A 22,002-nucleotide genomic window follows, 5' to 3' on the forward strand; every position below is an offset into this window, starting at 1 on the left:
CCTTAAATATTGAGCCAAAGGCTATGGGTCAAGAAAAAGAAACTGATTATTTGGATGAAGATAGCAGCTAAAATACACTGGCAAAGTATCTACAACGCCAAGCATTCCTACCCACTGGCATGTTACATCATATAACATATTAAAATCTTTATGAAGTATTTACGAATTAAAAACAGGGGACAACAAATGCTACCCAAATGAAAATTCAGTACTAATACTAATACTATGTGATGGATCCAAATTTAGGAAAGCCCATTAAGGTTTATCACCGTAGGGCCAAGAAGGGTCACGCTGACAACCTGGGACAAGTTCACAAGCAAATCAAACTCAACGGTAACCAAGGGGAAGCTGGACAGCATTAGAGAAACAGGAGAAGCAACAGCTTTTGTCAAGAAAGCCAATTCGGGAAAGAGACAAGCTTGAAAAGGAGGAGACACCACTTTGATAACCATGGCAAGAGAGTTGTTATTTCCAAGTATTAGAAGTCAACCGATATTAGTTTAGGGCAATGTTTATTGCTTGAGTATAAATTGTAAGGCTTGTAGTAGTAGCCACTTATCCAGAAAATTTGAGAGAGCTTATTGGAGATTAGTAGCCTCAAGCTACCCTTTGAGATTGATAGCCTACAGCTATTATTTATGTTTGTAATCGTTCTTGCTTTCGAATTAATTAATCAATGACACAAGCTTACCTTAAATTAGCCTAATCTCTTAGTAAATCACCGTGTGAATTCCGATTCCTTACAACTTGATTGAAGTCGATCGAAGAAAAACTGACTTACCAAGACGCCTCCATTAGACGCCAGTGGCGGCAGAGAGCCGAGCCATGGCTAACACCAAGAAAAATATCAACGACCACTTCGCGGCGCTTTTCAAAGTGGAACGGAAACGACAGGAAGAAGATAGGGTGAGGCTCGAAGGCAGGGTCGATTGTTTCCGAACCGACCAGGAGGTGCAAGACAACATGGTGATGAGGGAACAAGAAAAGTTTTGGGAGGAGATACGCAAGGTCATGGCTGCGGCCGCTGAGCCAGACTACCACCACCTCCACACGTAAAACCGGTGATCGGAGAAAACAGTGAGAGCATTGGGGAAATGAGGTGTGAATGCCAATACGAGGAGAGTTCGGAATGTCGGAGTGGAGGAGACGAGACCCGCGAGGGTGGCCGGAAGAGGGTGGTAGCGACGGAGGTCGGTGGAAACATAAGAAGCTTGACATGCCTGTGTTTTATGGGAAGGATCCGGATAATTGGGTGATGAGGGACAAGATGTACTTTGATTTTTACCAACTCTCCGACGAAGATCGCGTAACAGTGGTGGCGTTTGACAGCCGACCCTACAGTGGGGAAAATCGGCAATTGCCCTACGCATGCTGGATAGACTTGCGTTGCCGGTGTTTAAGGAGCTCTAGCCGACGAATTCAGGGTCGCTCAAGTGGTTGGTCATTCATCAGACGGCTACTGTAGAGAAGTATAGGAAGAAATTTATCGAGGTAGCTTTCCCCTTGATGATATTCCAGAGGAGATAATGAGAGGCCAATTTAATGGCCTAAAAGAAGAAATCAAGGCCATGGACCTTGCGGAAAAATTGAACGGGTAAGCAAAGGGAAGGCTAGTACGGGCCCACGGCGTGGTGGGTCGAGCTGAGGTGCCAAGCACGGGTGGAGCAAGCAGCAAAGGAGGCAGAGTGCTTATTTCTACTTATGGGCTAACTACAAGTGCGGGCCAAAACCGCATCCAAGACTGGTGAGTTAAGGCACGCCAACACAAGTCAGGCTTCCAAGTTTGTTAATGAACCTCGAAGACTTACCAAAGCACAACTGCAAGACCGTGGAGCGAAATGACTATGCTTTCTTTATGATGAGCGTTGGGGAATCGGGCATCGGTGTAAAAGGAAAGAGCTGAGCGTGTTGATGGTGGCTGGAGAGCTGGAGGTGGAAGGGGAAGCCGAGAGTGATGAGGAATTGGAGGCAATGGAAGTATCATTATGCTCTGTGGTTCGGTTTACCAATCCGAAAACAACGAAGCTTAAGGGTCAAGTGCATGGGAAAGAGGTGACCGTGATGATGGATCCCGGGGCCACACACAATTTCTTATCACTTTGTGTAATCGAGAAAGCCGAGCTGCCTCTTGATAAGGGGGGCGAGTTTGAGGTGTCTCTAGGGATCGGAGAAACCGTGAGGAGGAGTGGCGTGTGTAGGGGGAAGAAGATCCTTACCCTTGGGATTGGCAATGTCGACGTGATTCTTAGGGTGCAATGGCTTGAAAAGTTTGGAGCGGTGTCCACAAATTGGAAAACTCATATCATGAGTTTTAGCATTGTAGGGGTGCCGATTACCTTGGTGGGTGATTAATCCCTCGACAAAAACCAAGTGTCCAATAAAGCTATGATCCGCAACCTTTGTAAAAATAGAGGGGGAACGCTTATGGAGATAAACCGTGTAAAGGTGGAGAGGGAGCCGAAAGAGGAGAGCGTAGTGCCATGAGAGAGATGATCGGGAATTTCAAAGGGGTGTTTAAAATGCCCAACGGGTTAACACCAAGCCGAAACCATGAGCATGCAATTACCCTAAAGGTTGTTAGCACCCCGGTTGATGTGAGACTTTACTGCTATCCCCAAGCTCAAAGAGATGAGATTATCAAAGAGATGTTGGATGTCGGCATTATTAAACCATCTACTAGCCCCTTTAGTAGTCTGGTTTTGCTTGTGAAAAAGAAGGATGAGCCTTGGAGATTTTGTGTCGACTATCGTGCTCTAGACAAGAAGACGCTACTGGCTAAATATCCTATTCCGGTAATAGATGAGCTTCTTGATGAGCTCCATGAAGCGGTGGTCTTTTCAAAGTTGGACTTGAAGTTCGGGTATCATCAAATTCGGGTGAAACCCAAAGACACTCACAAGTTGGCATTTAGGACTCATGAAGGCCACTATGAATTCCTAGTAATGCCTTTTGGGCTTACTAATGCGCCGACAACGTTTCAATCTTTAATGAATGGTGTATTTCGGCCATTTTTGAGGAAATTTGTGTTGGTATTTTTTAATGAAATTTTGATTTATAGTAGGAGTGTGGAACATCATGCAGAGCACGTGAGAATTGTGCTCGAAAAGTTGGCCGAAAATAGATTGTACGCTAACCTCAAGAAATGCAATTTTGGGCGTGCCGAGGTCGCCTACCTTGGTCATGTGATTTCGGCCTATGGGGTTGCCATGGATGGAGAAAAGGTGGAAGCTATCTTAAGGTGGGACCAACCCAAGAAATTGAGGGAGCTACAGGGGTTCGTAGGGCTCATGGGATAATATTGCAAGTTTGTAGTAAGCTACGCTCAAATTGCAGCCCTCACATCACAATTAAAAAAGATAGCTTTGGGTAGTTGATGGAAACGACAAAGGGTTTTGAGGCACTCAAGGGGGCCATGATAAAAGAACTCATTCTTGCTATGCTCGACTTCACGAAAGAGTTTTTTGTGGAGATCGATGCTTCCAGGTTTGGAGCAGAGCAGGAGCGGTAATGATGCAAGGTGCAAGACCCATAGCCTACGTTAGCGAGCTATTAGAAGTAAGAGCTAGGGAGAGGTCGATTTATGAGAAAGAACTTATGGCCATATGCTTGGCAATCATGAGATGGAAGCACTATCTTGTTGGAAGGAACTTTGTAGTGAGGACCGATCAACAAAGTGTTCGCTACATCACACAACATCGAGAGGTGTGCGGAGAGTATCAAAAATGGATGAGGAATGCTCTATCCTGCGTGGATCAAGGAGTTAGGAGTTGGAAGAGGAAATTGAAGCTGATGGATGGCTAGCACACATCAAGAAGGGTGAAGAAAGCCCACTAGGCTTCCACTTAGAAGGCCAACGGGTTATGTTCAAAGGGAGGATAGTCATGCCTAAATCCTCTAAGATCATCCAAATCCTGCTCCATGAGTATCACGACACCCCAACATGCGGCCACGACGGAGAGGTCAAAACATACCTCCACCTTGTCGTCGACTAGTTTTGGGTCGGAATAAGACGAGTCGTGGGAGATTATGTTTGAAAATGCAATGTTTGAGTCTGATGGGATTGTACAGCCCTTACCAATTCCGGCATCTGGGAGAATATCTCCATAGATTTCATGCAGGGGTTGCCGGTGTCGAAGAGGATTGACTCTGTGTTGGTTGTGGTGGACCAACTGCTGAAATATAGCCATTTTATTGGGGAGCGCCCTGAAAGTGATTGATTACTTTGCCGGGAGGTTGTTTGGTGCACGGGTTTCCCTCCACCATTGTCTCCGATCGAGATCGGGTATTTATGAGTATATCTTTTGGCGAGAACTTTTCAGATTGCAGGGGACTCACTTGAAGAATAGTACGGCGTATCACCCGCAGTCGAACTGCCAAACCGAAATTGTAAACAAAGGATTGGAGACTTACCTCCACTGCTTCATCGCCGATCAGCCGAAGAAGTGACCGAATTGGCTGCATTCGGCAAAGTACGCCTATAATACATCGCCCCATATAGCCACCAAACTCACACCGAAGTTGTGGCGGATTGGTCATGGGCACACGCCGGTGGACAGGTTAGAGGAGTTATTGAAAGAGTGAGATGGAATTCTGGATGAGGTTGAGAGTTGATCTGTTAAAGGCTTAACAAGTCAAAAAGGAGTATGCAGACAAGAAACGCCATGACGAGCAATTCAAGGTTGGGGAAGATGTGTTCTTGAAGCTCCAGCGTTCCGTCAGAAATATTGGCCAAACGGCCAAATGAGAAGCTAGGAACACAATTCTATAGACCCTTTCGAGTGCTCGAGAGGGTAGGGAAGGTGGCGTAAGATTCATCCTGTGTTCCTCATTTCACAACTCAAACGCGTTGTAGGGACGGCTCCGGTAAACCAAACTATTGACATTTGAGATGGAGCTGGTCGTGGACCTCAAAGAGGTGCTAGAGGTGCGCCCTAGCTGAGGTTCTAATCAAGTGGCGCGGCTTGCCCCAATTCGAAGACACCTAGGAGGACAGCACCACCATAGCGGAGCGTTTTCCGTCTTTTCACAATGAGGACAAGGTGAATCTAGAGGAGGCGGGTAATGGGATGGAGCCGAATTTGGGTCATCCCATTAAGATTTATCACCAGAAGGCCAAGAAGGGTCACGTTGACCAAGTGGGACAAGTTCACAAGCAAATCAAATTCAGAATTAGAGAAACAAGGGAAGCAATAGCTTTTGTCAAGAAAGCCAATTTGGGAAAGAGACAAGCTTGAAAAGGAGGAGACACCACATTGATAACCATGGCAAGAAAGTTGTTATTTCCAAGTATTAGAAGTCAACCGAAATTAGTTTAGGGCAATGTTTAGTGCTTGAGTATAAATTGTAAGGCTTGTAGTAGTAGCCACCTAGGATGCATGGACACTTCATCCAACTGTAGTGTCCGTGTCGGACACCGTGTCAAACACCGACACCTGTGGGACACACGACGACACGTCTCGGATCGTATCCTACTATGATATAGGTTGTTCAACTTTTTTTATTGAGAAATTTTAAGTAGTGTAAGATAAATAAGGTACTTTCTTCGTTTCTAAATAGATGACCCATAGCTCTTGGGCACACATTTTAAGAAAGAAGAGAGAGAAAGTGTTGTGAATAGCTTAATAACTTTATTAGTAATAAAGCATAATTAATAACCCACTATCCAAAACCCCACATCACACACCGACACTAAATACATTGAAGCCAAGAATACTTCATCCTCCCTTTTGCCATCACGCGTCACTTCCATGACCACCTCCCCACCATAATTCCTCTCTCCTTTAACCAAGGTTTCACCTATTACCCTCTTTCTCTTCCATCACATCTACCCAATTCTTCCTTTCAATTTCCTTTTTTCATCTTTTTCTTCTCTTCAACCAAAAATAAAAAGTGGGTGGGTGAAAGTGGTGGTGGGTTATATATCTAATAATTAGAGGGTTTGAAGAGAGAGAATATAGAGCTAAGGTACGGCGTTGGCAGTGTTGTTGGGGTGATTATTTTCAATAGTGGGTATGTGATTTCCGATGAGTAAGGATCGCAGAGATGGATAATCAGTGCGTAGGATACGATTTATGGTAAAGGTAGCATATTTCGGTGGATGATTTCCAGTGAGTTGTGGGTAGCACATTGTGATGGATGGTGATTTTCGGAGAGGGTAGTGGTTGTACGGCGGAAAGGGTGGTGGTGGTATTTCAAGACGGGTGGTGGTTTTCGGTGATTTCCGGTGAGGGTGTGATTCCGGTGTGGGTGGTGGTTTTAATGGAGAAGGTGGGGCTTTAATGGAGAAGGGTTGAAGTAGCAGGGGATTTGGGGGTTATTAAGCATATAGTAAGTGGGGCCAATCAAGTGTAATTATGTGAGTTTGTAGATAAAAACTTTTCATTTATAGTATAGGTCAAGTATTGTGACATTTCCTTTTTAGGAATGTTGGTCATCTAAATAGAAACGGAGGAAGTAATTGTTAAATGATATGGGTGCCTTCATATTGTTAATATGATACTATATAATCTTATGAGAGGACGAAATTACAGATATATGGTCAAATTCTTTTTTTAAAGTATATTTTATGATTTTTAACATCTCGTACTCGTGTCCCTTATTTTGAGATACACGTTTTTCCGTATCCGTTTCGTACTCGTATCCGTGTTCGTACCCGTTATTGTGCAACCTAGGTAGCCACTTATCCAGAAAATTTGAGAACTTATTGGAGATTAGTAGCCTCAAGGTACCCTTGAGATTGATAGCCTAAAGCTATTATTTATCTTTGTAATCGTTCTTGCTTTCAAATTAATTAATCAAAAAATCAAGCTTGCCTTAAATTAGCCAAATCTCTTATTTAATCATTGTGTGAATTCCGGTTCCCTACATACTAATAACTATAACAATAATACCAAGGGGGTCTAACTGTCGCACACATGTTCACTAGGATAGGCTTTGCTATAGCTAGAGGAGTGGGGGTCCAGTATCCGCTTCCTACTAATTTTTTATAGGTAGCATGATTTTTTTATTATTATTATTATTATTTTTTGTCTGTTTTTGAGGAAAAAAATAAATAATAATAATAATAATAACAGTAACAATAACAATAATAAAATAATATTTTCACTCACCACTTCCAAGTTATTGAAAATTGGAGCTAGAAGATAATAATAAAAGCGAAGCTAGAAAATTGGAGCTAGAAGATGAGATACTAGTATTTTTCACTCACCACTTCCAAGTTCTTGAAAAAAATCAGCAGCCATCATAGTAAGGGAATCGATATTTGGACAGACAGCATAATAAGACACCTGCCACCAAATAAGGGTTTAAAATGACACCAAGAAAACATCAGACAAAGATTAAGGCCAGTTTTGTGAAATTGGTTTTTGTAAAACACAATTATTCTAATATTTTAGATTTAGTGGAATATGACAAGCCAATTTCCATCTAACAAACCTCTAGTAACTTACATGTTTTTGAAAAGCATACGGCTCAAGTGGAGCCTTTTCCCATAACTGTAAAGAGCTTGCTGATGTCTTCAGCCAATCATCTTGGTACCTACAACACAATTTCATGTTATCCTAACAATGGAGATTATTGAATTTTTTTGCCACCATAATTAACAAGTTACATTAGGCAACAATTCCATGCAATCAACTTGAAAAACCGTCATCTTTCTACCCCAAAAAAAAAAAAAAAAAAAAAAAAAAAAAAAAAAAAAAACCTTGAAAGACCATCTCCTAAAACAATATGAAATACTAAATCGATATATATCAACAAAATTCTGATTATTTGAAAAGGGGCAATTGCTTGTAAATCGATATACTAAAAAAAAAAAAAAGGTTAACCAATCGATATACTAAAACAATATATATCAACAATATGAAATACTAAATCGATATACTAAAAAAAAAAGGTGGCCAATTCTTACATTAACGTAACCAAAAGATACACATCTACCTAATGATAAAAGGTTAACCACATTAAACACAGAAAACAAGCGCCGGAGAGGGGGGGGGGACAAGTCCAAAAAAAGGAACGAGAGCGAGAGTAATCAGTTGTATACCCAACAAGTATAGAAGTAGATGGAATCACAAGCAGAGAAGGTCTCCTCCGTGATCGCAGCTGTGGCTCTGACTCTGACATGCAGAGCTCCTGGTTAGACCTTTTATGACCAGTGTCATCCCCTTTACTCCCATCTGATAAATAAAGAGATTGGTAAAAATTATTGTCATACAATAAGCTTAACCAGCGCTTCAACAGCTAACATTAACTTCACCGATTAGATCTACAGCTTTATTTTTTTACCACAAAGGTTAGTTTAGATAAGGCTCAATAAGTACAAATCAGGGATATTAAGTTCATTTTACAATTACATGCCCAAATAAATGTACGTAAGGGCCAATAGCTAAGATCAGAATATACAGGTCTGCAGGCAGAAAGCTTTACAACAGACCTTATTATGTTGGATATTTCAAAACTAATTAATAAAAATCATTGACAAGTAAAAGATGAAACAACCGCCATACAGATTTATAGTTCCCTCCTTGAATATTACCCATCCCAAATAATGTGCCAACCAAATCATATTGCACATCCAACAAAGGAACTCATTAATCAATTGATATAGATAAAACGAAATTGAAAGCCTCACAACATGACAACTACCATAAGTCCATAACCCAGACCTGCTTAAGGTGAGGCAAGGGGCCCTAAGATCATGAATAACAGAAAATCTACATCAATTCAACAAGGAACTGGCTATTTGTCCCAGATCTCAACCCCCCCCCCACCCTGTCCTTACAAAAAATATATATATAGAATGTAAGCCCCTCACACCCCCCCGCCCCCCTCCTTCTCGCCCTAAAGAAAATAGAAAGAACTAAATTGAAAGCCCCACAACATGACAACTACCATTACCCAGACCTTCTTAAGTTGAGGCAAGGGGCCCTAAGATCATAAACAACAGAAAATCTGCATCAATTCAACAAGAAACTGGCTACCTGTCCCAGATCTCAACCCCCCCCCCCCTCCCCCTCTTTTTCTCTCCCTACAAAAAGTTCCCAAGGTGCTGATGAATGATAACATTGTGCATTGGAACTCTGGATAAAATTATGTTTATCTAATACTAACTTCCTTCAACTGTGCATCTCACTATCAAATTTCCCAGCCACCAAGCTTCACTGCTACTAAAACAATCCACCATGACAGTCAGCTATCCTAATTGATCAAAAACCTGAGTTACGTCAGAATTCCACCCAATTAATGCTTAAATTTATTAATCAAGTTGTCTAGTGAGTACAGTTGAGTCAAATTCCACTGGATCTGGAGAATTTTGACAACACCAGCCAGTCCAAATCTCCATTGTTATCATTCCGTGACTAGGATTCCCAATTTTTAACAATTCATTTACTTTTCATCTTTGTCTGAAAGTCTCTGGACAACTTTAGAACAATTAACATAGTACAGTAAGTATACTTTTTAAAAAGTTGCTCAGCAGCCTTGCATGGTCAGGAAATTTTGTACCCATTATTTAGTATTTGAAGGATTTCCAACTTTTGACAATTCAATTAATTTTCATCTTTCTCTGAAAGTCTTTGTGCGTGTTAAGAACAATTAACCTAGTGCACTGTTTTGATGCTTTGAAAGCCCAAAATGTTATTTAGCAGCCTTGCATTGTCAGGAAATTTTGTACTAATCTTTAGCATTTGAAATGTTACGTGATTCCAGCAAAGCACAGCACCAGAGAAAATAGAGACAACAACAATATGAGGAATGATTTACAACTTTCTATAACCACCAGTGGTAGCTAAGAATATTTTCTTACAGTTCTTGTTAGCACTAATAATTATGCACGACAATGGAGAGCTTAGTAGTTCACAAAAATATTAAAAAAAAAATTAAAAAAATAAATAAATAAAATTAACTAAGGTCAAATTAATTTGCAGGAGAAAAAGACTTGTAAAGCTTTGAAAACAATTAACAATTACTAGAAAATACAATTTCTATAAATATTGACCACCTAAGGCGTCCCAGCATAGTAATGTAACTATTGTAGAACTTTACCTCTCAAACCAGATGGCATACCAGCAGTGGATTGTGACGGACTCACTGGGTCGCTCACAGATAGTGCTGTAGTAATAGATGAATCCCTATATTCACTTAAAGTAGATTCTGCAGATAATCCTTCGCTTGTAGTTCCTGCATCTGCTGAAAGTGATCGGCCTTTGCACCAATCGGTAACAAATAAAGGTCCATCTGAGGAGCCAAATGCAGATTTCAAAGCTGTTTTGACATCAGACAGCAGCAAACTTATCACTGATGATGTCTGAACCTGAAAGGTTTGGGATGCATAAGCACAAAGATGAACCAAGGAAAGACACAATTTTTAGAAAGTCATACTCCATTTCACTTTAACTATAATATTATTTTGATCCACTTCTAATAGCAGGTCAACTCGTCCAATATCACCATTTTTATGTTTAACTAATCTTAGGGGCTGTTTGGTTCGCGCGAGGGAATAGGAATGGAATGAACAAAGGGAATGTAGGAGAATGGAATGAAACCCTTTCCAAGTACTGTGTTGTTTGGTTTTCAATAAACAAAGGGAATCACCACCACCACCACACATCCCCTTTCTTCACTTTTCCAGCCACCAGGAGCCACCCCACCGCCCAGCCACAACGTCGACGGGAATCGGCAGCCCTGGGCGCACCTCCCCCACCCCTTGCAGCCCCTAACCTCCCCGGAAAAAACTTCCACCACCACGCTAAAACCCTAGAAAACACCATCCCTCCCCTTAAAAACGCCGGCCGACCTTCCCCCCACCCTCGAAACGCTAGCCACTAGGGTTTCAAGGGTGGGGGGAAGGTCGGCCGGCGTTTTTAAGGGGAGGGATGGTGTTTTATAGGGTTTTTGCGTGATGGTGGAAGTTTTTCCGGGGAGGGGAGGTGTTTTCGAGGGGAGAGGTGGGGGAGGTGTGCGGGCTCCGGCGAGTTGTGGGGGAAGTGCGGCGAGTCCGGCGGTGGGGACTAGGTCCGTGGCGAGGTGGTTGGGCTAGTTCCGGCAAGTACAACGGTGGTGGGTATGGTGGCTAGGGAAAGGGAATGGGAAAGTCTAGGGGGGGTGGGGAATCAATGTAGACTAAAAATGGGTGAACTCAAAAATAAAAATGGGTAAAGGGAATCAAAAAAGTGACAAACAAACAACAACAAAGGGAATGATATCAGTTCATTCCGATTCCCTTTGATTATTAACCCCAACCAAACGGCCCCTTAATATCCATGTATAATTACAATTAAACACAGGGAACATATGTCATGCAGAATAGCAGATATGATCAATACTTACATCAGCCGACACAGGGTCTAGCAGATCTACGCCAGCAATATCAAAAGAATGGCAAGAAGCTAAAATGCCACCACAACCCGCATGAGCCATATGTGGCCCGCAACAAAATCCCCGCCTACACTGCTCTTGTAATGCAAGCCAACTGTATGGACCATCAACATATTCACCATCAAATGCAACATCAACAAACGAGGCAGCTTGTTGGACAAGCAATGGCATGGCATCAAGAAAGTCTTGAAGTGGCTGTCTTTTCCGATATGAAATCATTGCTTCCTCATTATATATTGGCTGAGATGAGGAAGGAAAAACCTCAGCAGTAGGTGTAATTGCAGGCTTTGCAGGTTTAGACGTCCCGACAGAGCGCCAAACCCCAATGGGTGCATTAAAAGGGCCATCAAGCATCCCTCCATCAAAATCACCAGCAATTCTAACAGGTATGGCATCCTTCTTCCTCAGTTCAGATTTACTAGGAAAATTGTCAGGTGTGCCACTCAGATCACCAGGCAATTGTCCCAACCCCATGTTGCCAATGGATCTGTTGCCGGCAGTAGAGGCAGGATTACCAAAAGGCAGTAATGTATGTCTTATCCTGCACATAAAAGCCTGAAACATAAGGCACTCAAGTTCAACAGAAGGGACTGTTCGCTGAGATAGAAAGAATTGCTTGGCACTATTAGCAACTTCATTAGTCATATCCTGAACAGATTTGACAGTACTAGAAGAGTTGAACCCAGAAAACAACGATAATGGTGCCCCTTCAGAAGAAGTTACAGTACTGTTCTTAATAGACATTGTTTCTGTTAGAGTTTGACCTCTCTCTATCTGAGTGTACAATTTTTGGAGATCAGAACAAATATCATGTTTGCCAGGATGTATTCTGGAGTCAGCAGCCAGAGAAGGATTTTCTTCACGTCCTTTAGTGCCAGGAGATGAAGGTGGTGTTGCCCCATAAACATAATTACTACCACTTGAATTCAAACTCTCAGCTTTCTGAGATTTTGGTTGGTATGGACTTCTAAAAACAGTTGAGGAGAGCTCACTTGAAGGGGTCTCAACTGCTCCATATTCTGGGGCAAAAGTCAGTAATGCTTCAGCTTTCAATACATGATCAATCTCACCATTTGAAGCTGCTGATGCACAGCTCACAAGACTAGCTGAGTTACATTTTGTGGCTTCTTGAATATTACTAACACACTCTTCCATCGCTGTTGAAGGAGAGTGAAGGCTTTCAAACATTTGGAAACTTGCAGGTAAAAGCATTGGATCCTGAACATCCATTAGGGTACCAGAAGGACTGCCACCTCCATCTCCACAATCTTGCCCAGAATACACATGTGCCTGAGATTCTGCAGTTCCTGGGGGCTTCCCCAACAAAATAGGTGGAGACAAGTTTCATTACATAATGTCAACGTGTTTAGTATCAAAAGTAAGAACGAACAGAACCACACTAATAGAAAAGCATATTTCTTTTTCTAATAAAAACAATAGCAAAGGTCACATAAAAAGAATACACAGGATTTAAGTGCAAAATTTTAAAACTGTATGTAAATTTATTTAATTTTTACTAAAGATGCAGCCTTTTTAAAATAAATCTATGGTGCATCTTTTGGGATGAAAACAATAAATACACATTCAATCCATATCCTTCACATCTTCACCTGTTCTTATTTTATTACAACATATGGTTGTTCACGGTTATCCAAGAAAACATTGGCCAGTAATAATTAAGACAGAGAGTGAGAGAGAGAGAGATAGTTGGGTATACTGAAAATACACATCGATCTTAATCTAACATGATCTCATACGGTAATACATATTACTAAATAATAACACAATTAAAAACATTCAGTTAACGTTGAAGATGTTTGACCACCAAAAGGCAAATTTTGCAATGTAAGAAAACAAGTTAAAGAAGTGGCCCATGTTGATTTCCAAACACAGCCTTCAATATAAGAAATGTAAAAGGCCAAAAGCGTCACAGTTTCCAAGTCTATATGTCTGATTTTATTGTCTTCTATCTAAACAAGATACACATTTACCGACATCTTTTATAACTCTCATGTGACTAAAACAGTATTCACTAAGCTGTGCTCATTATTTACAGCCAACAATAACAATCTTAATGCCTCCTAGAAGGTCATGAATAGCATTATACTGATTTGAACTCACTTAGAAGTTGGAACAATAAACCAATTCAAGCCTTTAGACCCAAACATCCATGAAAGATATACACCGTGAAATATTGACAAATACCTTATCTTACTACGACTGTTTTTCCAAATCAATACCATCTGACCCAAAATACTTAACCCATTTACCTTGTGCTTATTTTGCAGTGACCAAAATACACATTAAAAAATAGCTTACATGATAATATTCTTCTTATATAACAGTGCAAAATATTGTAAAAGCTGATGATATTTGACTTTGAAAAAAAGCATACAGGTAAAGTATTCTGGAAGGAAGGAGTTTCTAATATATCCAAACCAAAACACAAGTCCATTTAAGGAGCAGCACCCATTAGTGGTGAATGGTTATAGATACATAGACGGGAAGATCATAAAACCTGCAATATAAAAAAAAGTACCTCTCCAAATGGCAATGCATCATTTTCAAAAAAGTCACCAAAATCACCAAACTCGGAGAGAAGGGCTTGTATATCCATGCCCCCACCTCTGTCATCATCATCCCAGTCCCACTCAGACCCAACATGATCATCTGTGACTCCAGGGATGCCTGAATTGCTGTATTCATGTTTAGGAACATTTCCCACAGTACCGGCTTGAATGTATGAATCATCTGCTCCTGTACGAGGACGTTTTGCACCCTGTTTTGACAGTTCATCTTCATAATTTGAACGAAAATAATACAAAGGCAGAATAAATTGCTCACAATGCCTAACAAAAATCACTCAACAAGGTACATTTTGCCTTACACCAAATAAATCTGTCATTATATTGTTACTTAGCTGTGTACATCCACTAGAGCAAAGTGAGCTCTAAAAATTATGAAAGGTACTATCAGTCTTAAATAAAAGACATATCAGAAAATTGTAAAAGGTACTATATCCACAAAACTGTCATTATATTATCATCTACCTGAGTACATGCACTACAAGTCTTAGTCAACAGCTGAAAAGACAAGCAAACATGAAACTGGCTGTGTTAAGCATGACACTTCAACAAGCATATAATCCTCTTTTGCAGAAGAAAAAAAACAGAAAGGACACCTAAACTATAATTAGCATAACCCCTCATTAACAGCTGCACGCCACAAAAGAGGAAGAGAGGGGGGGGGTGTTACACCCAACCACCAGACCACTTTTTACAAAATCCCATCATTTGATAATGCATCAAAATAAAAACAACACAAAAATAGATACATAGATCACAATCTATCATCTTAGTCTGCCAAAGGAGACCAACAAAACCGAGAAATAACCAAAAGTGCTAAATGCACAAAACTGACTTAAGTAGCGCCTCTGTTTGGACAAATCATAAGCAAAATGATAATGTCTCACCTGTTTAGGGCCATTAGTATCCATGGGATCAACGGAAGATAGGCCTGACTGTCTTCCAGTTAAGGAATCAGCATCACCTTCAAGGTCACCAGACGTTGCCTTGGCTCTACAATCACTATCACTTGAGCTGCTGCTTATGCTACTGATACTACTATTATTGCTGTTGCTGCTACTGTGTAATCTATGCTGCAAGCTGATACCATCAGATTCAGACCATGAATCATCCACGTCGTCTGTCTCAGAACCGCAGCTGTGAGGCAGAGAATTTGAGAGATGGCAATTAAAAAAAAGAAAAGAGAGAGAGAGAGAGAGAGAGAGAGAGCTCCGAAATCAAATCCCACCAAGTTCTTCATGAATTCAACAATAAATTAAACTACTTTAGGCTGATTTCACCAATAGGTATGCAACTAACTTTGATTCTCTCTTCGCAAGAATACTCATTCTCTCTCCTCAAGTAAACTCCATTGTAGATCATATATAGCAAGAGTCTTCATCAATTACTCTTAAATCCAACTAAATTTGGTTGAAATAAATAACATTATTTACCTTAAACCTTATGTTATGCATAACTTTTGACATATTCTAAGGAATTTTGCGTTCAAGTTTTAAAGTTTAAATTTATTGTTCAATAAAAATGGATGCATAAGTTCAAAAAAATAATTTAAACGGATTTTTCACCAAATACCACTGAGTTTTAACAAAATTCACCAAATACCACCAACTTTTTTCAAATTCACCAAATACCACTCACTTTATACAAAATATCACAAAATGCCTATTTTCTTAACAAACGTTAGTCTGCCGTTTGTGTTAGTTTACTAATTTACCATATACCACTCTGATAAAATTAATTTCACCATATACCCAAATCTAATAACGGCTACTTTTTTTTAAAAAACAAAAAACAAAAACAATAAAACTAGTCGTTGCCATTTATAACGGTCGGTGAGTTAAATTTAGATGGTGCAAGGGTCATATTGAGCAAAATGTTGGTTTGGGTTATGAATTTCAAAGTCGGCAAAGCGTTTTGCTCAATATGAATTTCTAACCCAAACCAACATTTTGCTCAATATGACCCTTGCACCATCTAAATTTATCAGAAACATCACACTTGTAATACAATCTTTGAGGATTTTTTGCCGAATCGAAGCTCCTAATTGCAAATTTCCTTCCACGTGAGCACACTTTGTTTGGCACTCTCACATATGAAGATTCATAATAAGAGGATGACGAATTAGAGTGTGTGGACATCTTTGCAAATTAACTAAGGTGTGGCTGTACTTTACACCCCTATAGGAAGCTACTTTTATACACAAACTAGCCGTTAAAGAAAAATAAAATAAAAAATTTAAAAAAAAAAAAAAAAAAAAAGTAGCTGTTATTAGATTTGAGAGTGGTATATGGTGAATTAAAGTTTATTAGAGTGGTATATGGTGAATTAGTAAACTAACACAAACGGCATACTAAACGTCTGTTAAGAAAATAGGCATTTTGTCATAATTTGTAAAAAGTGATTGGCATTTGGTGAATTCGAAAAAAGTTGGTGGTATTTGGTGAATTTTATTAAAACTCAATGCCTCAATGGTATTTGGTGAAAAATCCGTAATTTTAAAGTTCTGAAAACCAACAAATATAGTTGAATTCTAGTATAAAAATGACTCAAGAACAAAAATTAAAGATTTAATATGAAACAAACAATTAAATTGTTGAAATTCTCCTATTTCAGATTAAGTAAAGATTAAAATTTTTCAACCATAGATCTATTTCGAATACATGAATTGAGAAAAGAATCAAGTAAAAGAAAATATGAAAAAGATTTAATAATAAATAATAAAAAAAATTAAAATAAAAAAAAAAAAAAAAATCATCTCTACTATCAGCACTTATCTTTTCTAAATTTACTAAACTTACTTTACCTTATCAGAACTTATTTTAGCCGTAATTTAAACTTAGGTAACCCTTATTAATCCTTATTAGACTTATCTGAACTTATTTTATTTTTCCATAAATAAGTGAAAATAAGGTAAACAAAATAGGTCATAAGTAAAGGGAGAGTAAGAAGTAAAATATTGGTGTCCATAATATACATGCCCAAAATACCCCTTGAAAATATAACATGAAAAGAAAGTTAGGGAATTATAAAATTACAATAATTTGTAGACCTGACAAAATCCGAAGGATTTGACAATTGACAATTAATTGATTTACTCTAGAAAACATTTTAAGACATCAAACATTAACAAAACTTGAAAACTATAATAGATAATCCAATTTCAATATTTAATTATGTATATTGTATTTCATATTTAAGTTGTATTTACCCAAATAATATTCATACATAAGTTTTCCAAGAAATACGATGTATAAATATAATACATGATAAAAAACAGTAAAACTATATGATTATTTTTATGATTATAGTTTATACAAAACTTTAAGCACGCATCACGTGTATGAACACTCAAGTTCATGCGTGTGCAAGCGTACGTGAGTGGGTAAGAGTGTGCATAAATAGACCTGGACCGGAAATCCGGTCAGGTCTCCAGTCTATGTAAATCATTGATTCTGGTCCAGTCAACCTGGTTCCCATCTTATACAGAGTAGTGGAGTACTAACGGGTTTCGACTTTCTCACCTTTCCAAAGAACTTTAAAGTTACTTCATAACTTCTCTCTTCCAGATATGAAAACTACTTTTCTTTTCTTTCACTTCTTATACGGTCAGAGTATATCATCCCCTTTCTCTGGCCTCCTTCAATCAATCAATGGCTCATAAATTCCACATTCATCTTCCCCTCAAATCTCCAATTTCACAATGTAGATAATGAAATTAACCCACTTTCCTCTCTCTCACGCAACCCCTTCTCCTCCACTTATAAGTTTTAAAAAATTTCTATCTTCTTCTATTCATGTAATACTAAGCATAAATATATACTCTTTGCAAGATTTTAGCTCCAATATTGTATGTATTAAATTAAAAATAGTGACATTAACAAGGTATTTCATTTTAGCCATACTTGTAAATTAAATGTTGTTGTTTTTGGATTTAGGATCCACGGCATTGCTGAAACTTTTTATAAACCGGTCCAATCTGGTCAAAAACTGGACCAGACCGTATAAACTGGTTCGGACCAGAATCTAACCTAAGAAAATCATGAATTTCGGTTCACGTCTGAGTTCTAGACTGGTGCACAGTCCTCGGTATATGTGAAAAATAATACAAAAATGCCAAACACCACACCAGCCAATATTATGGACATTAAGTAAAGATGTCTCTTTTACTAGTAACAGAGTTTTATAAAAAAAAAACCTTCTGTGACGCCAGAAAAAGCATTTAAAGTTCAGGTATAAAACGTAAAACAAAACTGGAAAAAGAAAAGAAGAACACAGTGTTAGAACGTTAAGTTGGGACTAACCAATGCATCAAGAGAGTTGAACCAGACAGCGACAGCCCCGTCCAATTTGGTAGCCAAAATCTACAGAAATCAATGGAAAATGATTGGTGGAAGAATGTGACTATTAAGAAACACAGACACAAAACAGAGATGTTTGCCCAAGTGAAAGAATGTGACCATCAGGAAACAAAAAAAGATAAAACATAGATGTAGGCCAGAAACTCCTCACTAAGTCAGTAAAGTCACTATCATTGTGCCTAAGCAATCACAGAATCCTTCTGGCCATTCGACAAACTCATCATAATATCATATCCATCAAGTCAACAAACTACAGAAAACCTTTTTCTTTCTTCTCCATATTCTATTTCAGCATTCTAAGACTTTTGAAATAGAGAAACTGAGAAAGCAGGAACTTATTTGTGATCATCATCATCATTCATCACTCATCCCTAAAAAAATTATTTTTAGGGATGAAGGTATAACCCATTAAACACCCTTACATAAAATATTTTTTATGCAAGGAAAATGAACAATAGGTCAGCACAGAACTGTAAAGTGATTAATGCACCTTTTCAAAAAAGATCTTGCATATGATGTTTGCAAAATTGGAACAAGAACCGCCTCAGATGGATATATGAAAGTCTTTTCAAAATTAGAAGCATCGCCAGTAAAAACCTTCTGACTGCCTTTAGCAATAGAGGGGGATCCAGATGTTGGGCGGTTGGAGCAGTTGATATTTGAATTAGGCAAATTCACCTTCTCACTTCCAGAAGAACTGCAACCAAGGGTAACTTCTAAGTAGTAATTCTGCCCCCCCAACTTGCCACCAGACGTGTGAGCAGCAGTATATGGTAAACCAACTAATCCAGTTGAAGTGTTTGATGCACCAGGCCTAACCACAAAGTGGTGACAAAGATACAGGGTCAAATTTAATAGGATTCAAACTATACATTTGAGCAAGAGCTGTGAGACCATAAAGAAAGCTAATAGAAAGCATCCCATGTAGTTTACCCGACAAACACCTGCTTCACAAGATCACTTGAACAGCACCCAGTAACCTTGCCACACATTCCATGAGGAGAGACTACAACTGCCATAACAAGATATTTTGACATCAGCACAAAACAAGAGGTTGAAAAAGTAAAGAGCATACGTCAAGTTGAAGTAATGCCCCCATAAATTGCATGACGAAAACAACAAGAGCACATTAAAAAAGGCACACAACTGAAAAGTGAAAATGGATTGGAAGGACCATACTGCATCAGCATTAATACATAACATACCCCTCTAATTGTCAAAACTTGTAGCTTTCAAAAGAATTGGTCTACAAATGACCTCCTTTGGATGGCTATTGAAAATTGACTTCAGTTTCTTAATACTCCATACCTAATTGAGAAGGATGCTTACCATGAGAATTACTTCTTGATGCCACACAAACTGATTAGCTGTAAATTAACTCTCAAAAGATGAACGGAAGACAAGCTGCTAAGAATGTAACTAATAGCAAATTGGTTTAGTTTAGATACTTTACAGGACATATGTAAAAAAGCCCTCTAAGCACATTGGGAGTAAATAAGTTAATGTGTGGAGAGATTCAATAAAGAAGAGGTCATTGGAATCACGGGAGAGGACTCCTCCCAAAGATTAGAGCTCACTAACACAAGGAGAGGCTCTAAGTGGGTGTTGTTCCAGATTGGGCTTTCTGTGTAATATAGGATTGAGGAACCTCGAGAGCGCGCGCGCGCACACACATACACACACACACACTCCTCCCTTCCCTGGTGCTGGCAGAACATTTGTGCTTTCTACGCAATCACCAGCAACTAAAAGTAAGGAAATCTACTAAAAACCTAAACTAAAAGAGTCATGAAAAAATACCAGGTGAGCAGGGGGGCAATAAAGCCAATATCACAGTCGCACACACAAAGAGGGAAACATATTCTACCTAAAATATTTTACATTTGAGGGAACCAAAATAAAAGAAAAAAAATTGTATCAAGCATTAATAGATGCAAGATTTAATTGCAAAATGTGACACCGTAGTGAGGCCAATTTATGTAAAGGCTAGACTAACAAAACAACAGAATTGCTCACCCCATCACAGTCAGCTTACAAAAAAGTCAAGTCAGAGTGCCCATTGTTTAGCAGTGATGATATATTCAGGCTACTGAGTAGCACAAATGCTCTATAAGAAACAGGTAAAAGAGAAGACTAGAATAACCCAAGGAGTTTATACTTTATGGTCACATAACTGGTATCTGTCACAGTTCAGTAACAGCAGCAATATGACATGAATTCAAGTAAAAACCAGAATAAGGAAAAGAAAAAAAAAAGGCACGAAGAATTTATAAATCTAAGAATATCCGGTCAAAGCCATGATACAACAAGGTAGTATGTCAATAATAACCGATGCAAAAGGTATAGTGCAAAAGATTCACACTAGTAGTGGCATGACACACATGCACAATGAGAGAGAGAGAGAGAAGGCTATCAGGTAATTTCAAAAAAAAAAAAGGGTAACTACCTGGAAGTCTCTGGCCAAGGCTACTAGAAGAGAGCTTCAATACTTTCTCCATATCACCACCAGAAAGTGTCCGTACATGCCTAGAGGAGTACATGACAACCATATAAAGAACAAAAATTAGTTAAGATCAACCAGGGAAAACAAATCAGGAACCAGAAAAAATAGTAAGACATACTTTGCTGATAATATAGCATGCACAAAGATGGCATCTTCACTAGCAGAAAAGACAAATTCAATTGTTGGTTGGCCTTTCCTACAAAATTCAAAAATAAATTAGCAAATTGAATGATATAAAGAAGCATCACAATCTTCCCTTCTGCCCCCATTAACTTATTCCACACATCAACACTTGTAATCCTTAATCTCAGTAAATCAAATTACACCCCCTCTTTCCAACAGCTCAGAAATCAGAACTTTGACAAGAGTACTAATGCATAATAAAAAAAAATATATATTATAACAAGTAGCATCTAACTTGTTTCCTTAAAACATGAATCACTTGATTGGCAAACTGCTCATTGTCAGTAGAGACTAAAAAAACAGGAACTATCACTTCTCAAAGCATATAACTTGTCGAAAAGTCGCAATAAACCTAAAGAGTTCTTCACTTTGTGAAAAGGGTCGATATCTTGAAAACACATCACCATATCTCACATATGAGAGTCCAATAAGTGCTCTGGAACAAAAGTTGAAAAGCAAAGGATAAGCAGAAAAAATTTAAGAACCAAAAGCATGTCCCTGCTATGAGACAATAGGTAAAAAAAAAAATAAAAAAAAAAAAAAAGAGTATAAAATGAGCAAGCAAACCTCTCTAAACGGCTTTTTAGAGCCTGAGACAAAGCAGTTGCAACCTCCTCAGAATCACCCGGAGAAATCCAGAGTCCAGAAGCAACAACTTCAACAAGACATGTCAAGTCAGACGAACATAATAAAATATCATAAACATCAAAGCAGAAATCAGATTACATAAAACAATTAATAGATGGAGATGAAAGAAACAAATGAAGAGCAGCATCACAATTCAAAAAGGAAAGGAAAAGGCAATAGATATCCTCCTCAACCAACAGGAAGATTGAAAATCATATTAATGGCGCTAGTAATAAAGAGGGGGAGAAGTAGGAAAAGGAATGAGTCTGCAAGTACCTCTTAATCTACATACAGCAGGTTGAGCAGTGTCAGAAACGGAGGAATGGCGGCCAGGAAGAAAAAGCCAGAGCTTAATTTTTTCATCTGAAAA

The 22,002-nt window shown here is 38.9% G+C and overlaps 1 protein-coding gene across 3 annotated transcripts in view; it reads right to left on the reverse strand.

Annotated features, from left to right (window-relative positions):
* The window catches only part of LOC110695877 (mediator of RNA polymerase II transcription subunit 13-like), a 36,341-nt gene that overhangs the window by 13,177 nt on the left and 1,162 nt on the right, over positions 1-22,002 (reverse strand). For 2 of the 3 annotated variants that reach the window (XM_021873103.1, XM_021873102.1), the window contains exons 5-19: positions 21,909-21,995; positions 21,573-21,660; positions 21,358-21,441; positions 20,941-21,018; positions 20,766-20,845; positions 19,253-19,331; positions 18,810-19,133; positions 18,263-18,322; positions 14,849-15,098; positions 13,916-14,155; positions 11,329-12,690; positions 10,045-10,312; positions 8,045-8,177; positions 7,449-7,536; positions 7,208-7,286 (exon numbers count right to left, since the gene is read on the reverse strand). In XM_021873103.1, the coding sequence (XP_021728795.1) occupies positions 7,208-7,286; positions 7,449-7,536; positions 8,045-8,177; positions 10,045-10,312; positions 11,329-12,690; positions 13,916-14,155; positions 14,849-15,098; positions 18,263-18,322; positions 18,810-19,133; positions 19,253-19,331; positions 20,766-20,845; positions 20,941-21,018; positions 21,358-21,441; positions 21,573-21,660; positions 21,909-21,995 (3,300 nt within the window). The remainder of the gene's footprint in view (positions 1-7,207; positions 7,287-7,448; positions 7,537-8,044; positions 8,178-10,044; positions 10,313-11,328; positions 12,691-13,915; positions 14,156-14,848; positions 15,099-18,262; positions 18,323-18,809; positions 19,134-19,252; positions 19,332-20,765; positions 20,846-20,940; positions 21,019-21,357; positions 21,442-21,572; positions 21,661-21,908; positions 21,996-22,002) is intronic. The other variant, XM_021873104.1, reaches the window with a different exon arrangement.

This window comes from Chenopodium quinoa, unplaced genomic scaffold (assembly GCF_001683475.1).
Source record: "Chenopodium quinoa cultivar QQ74 unplaced genomic scaffold, ASM168347v1, whole genome shotgun sequence".
Classification (NCBI taxonomy): Eukaryota; Viridiplantae; Streptophyta; class Magnoliopsida; order Caryophyllales; family Amaranthaceae; genus Chenopodium; species Chenopodium quinoa.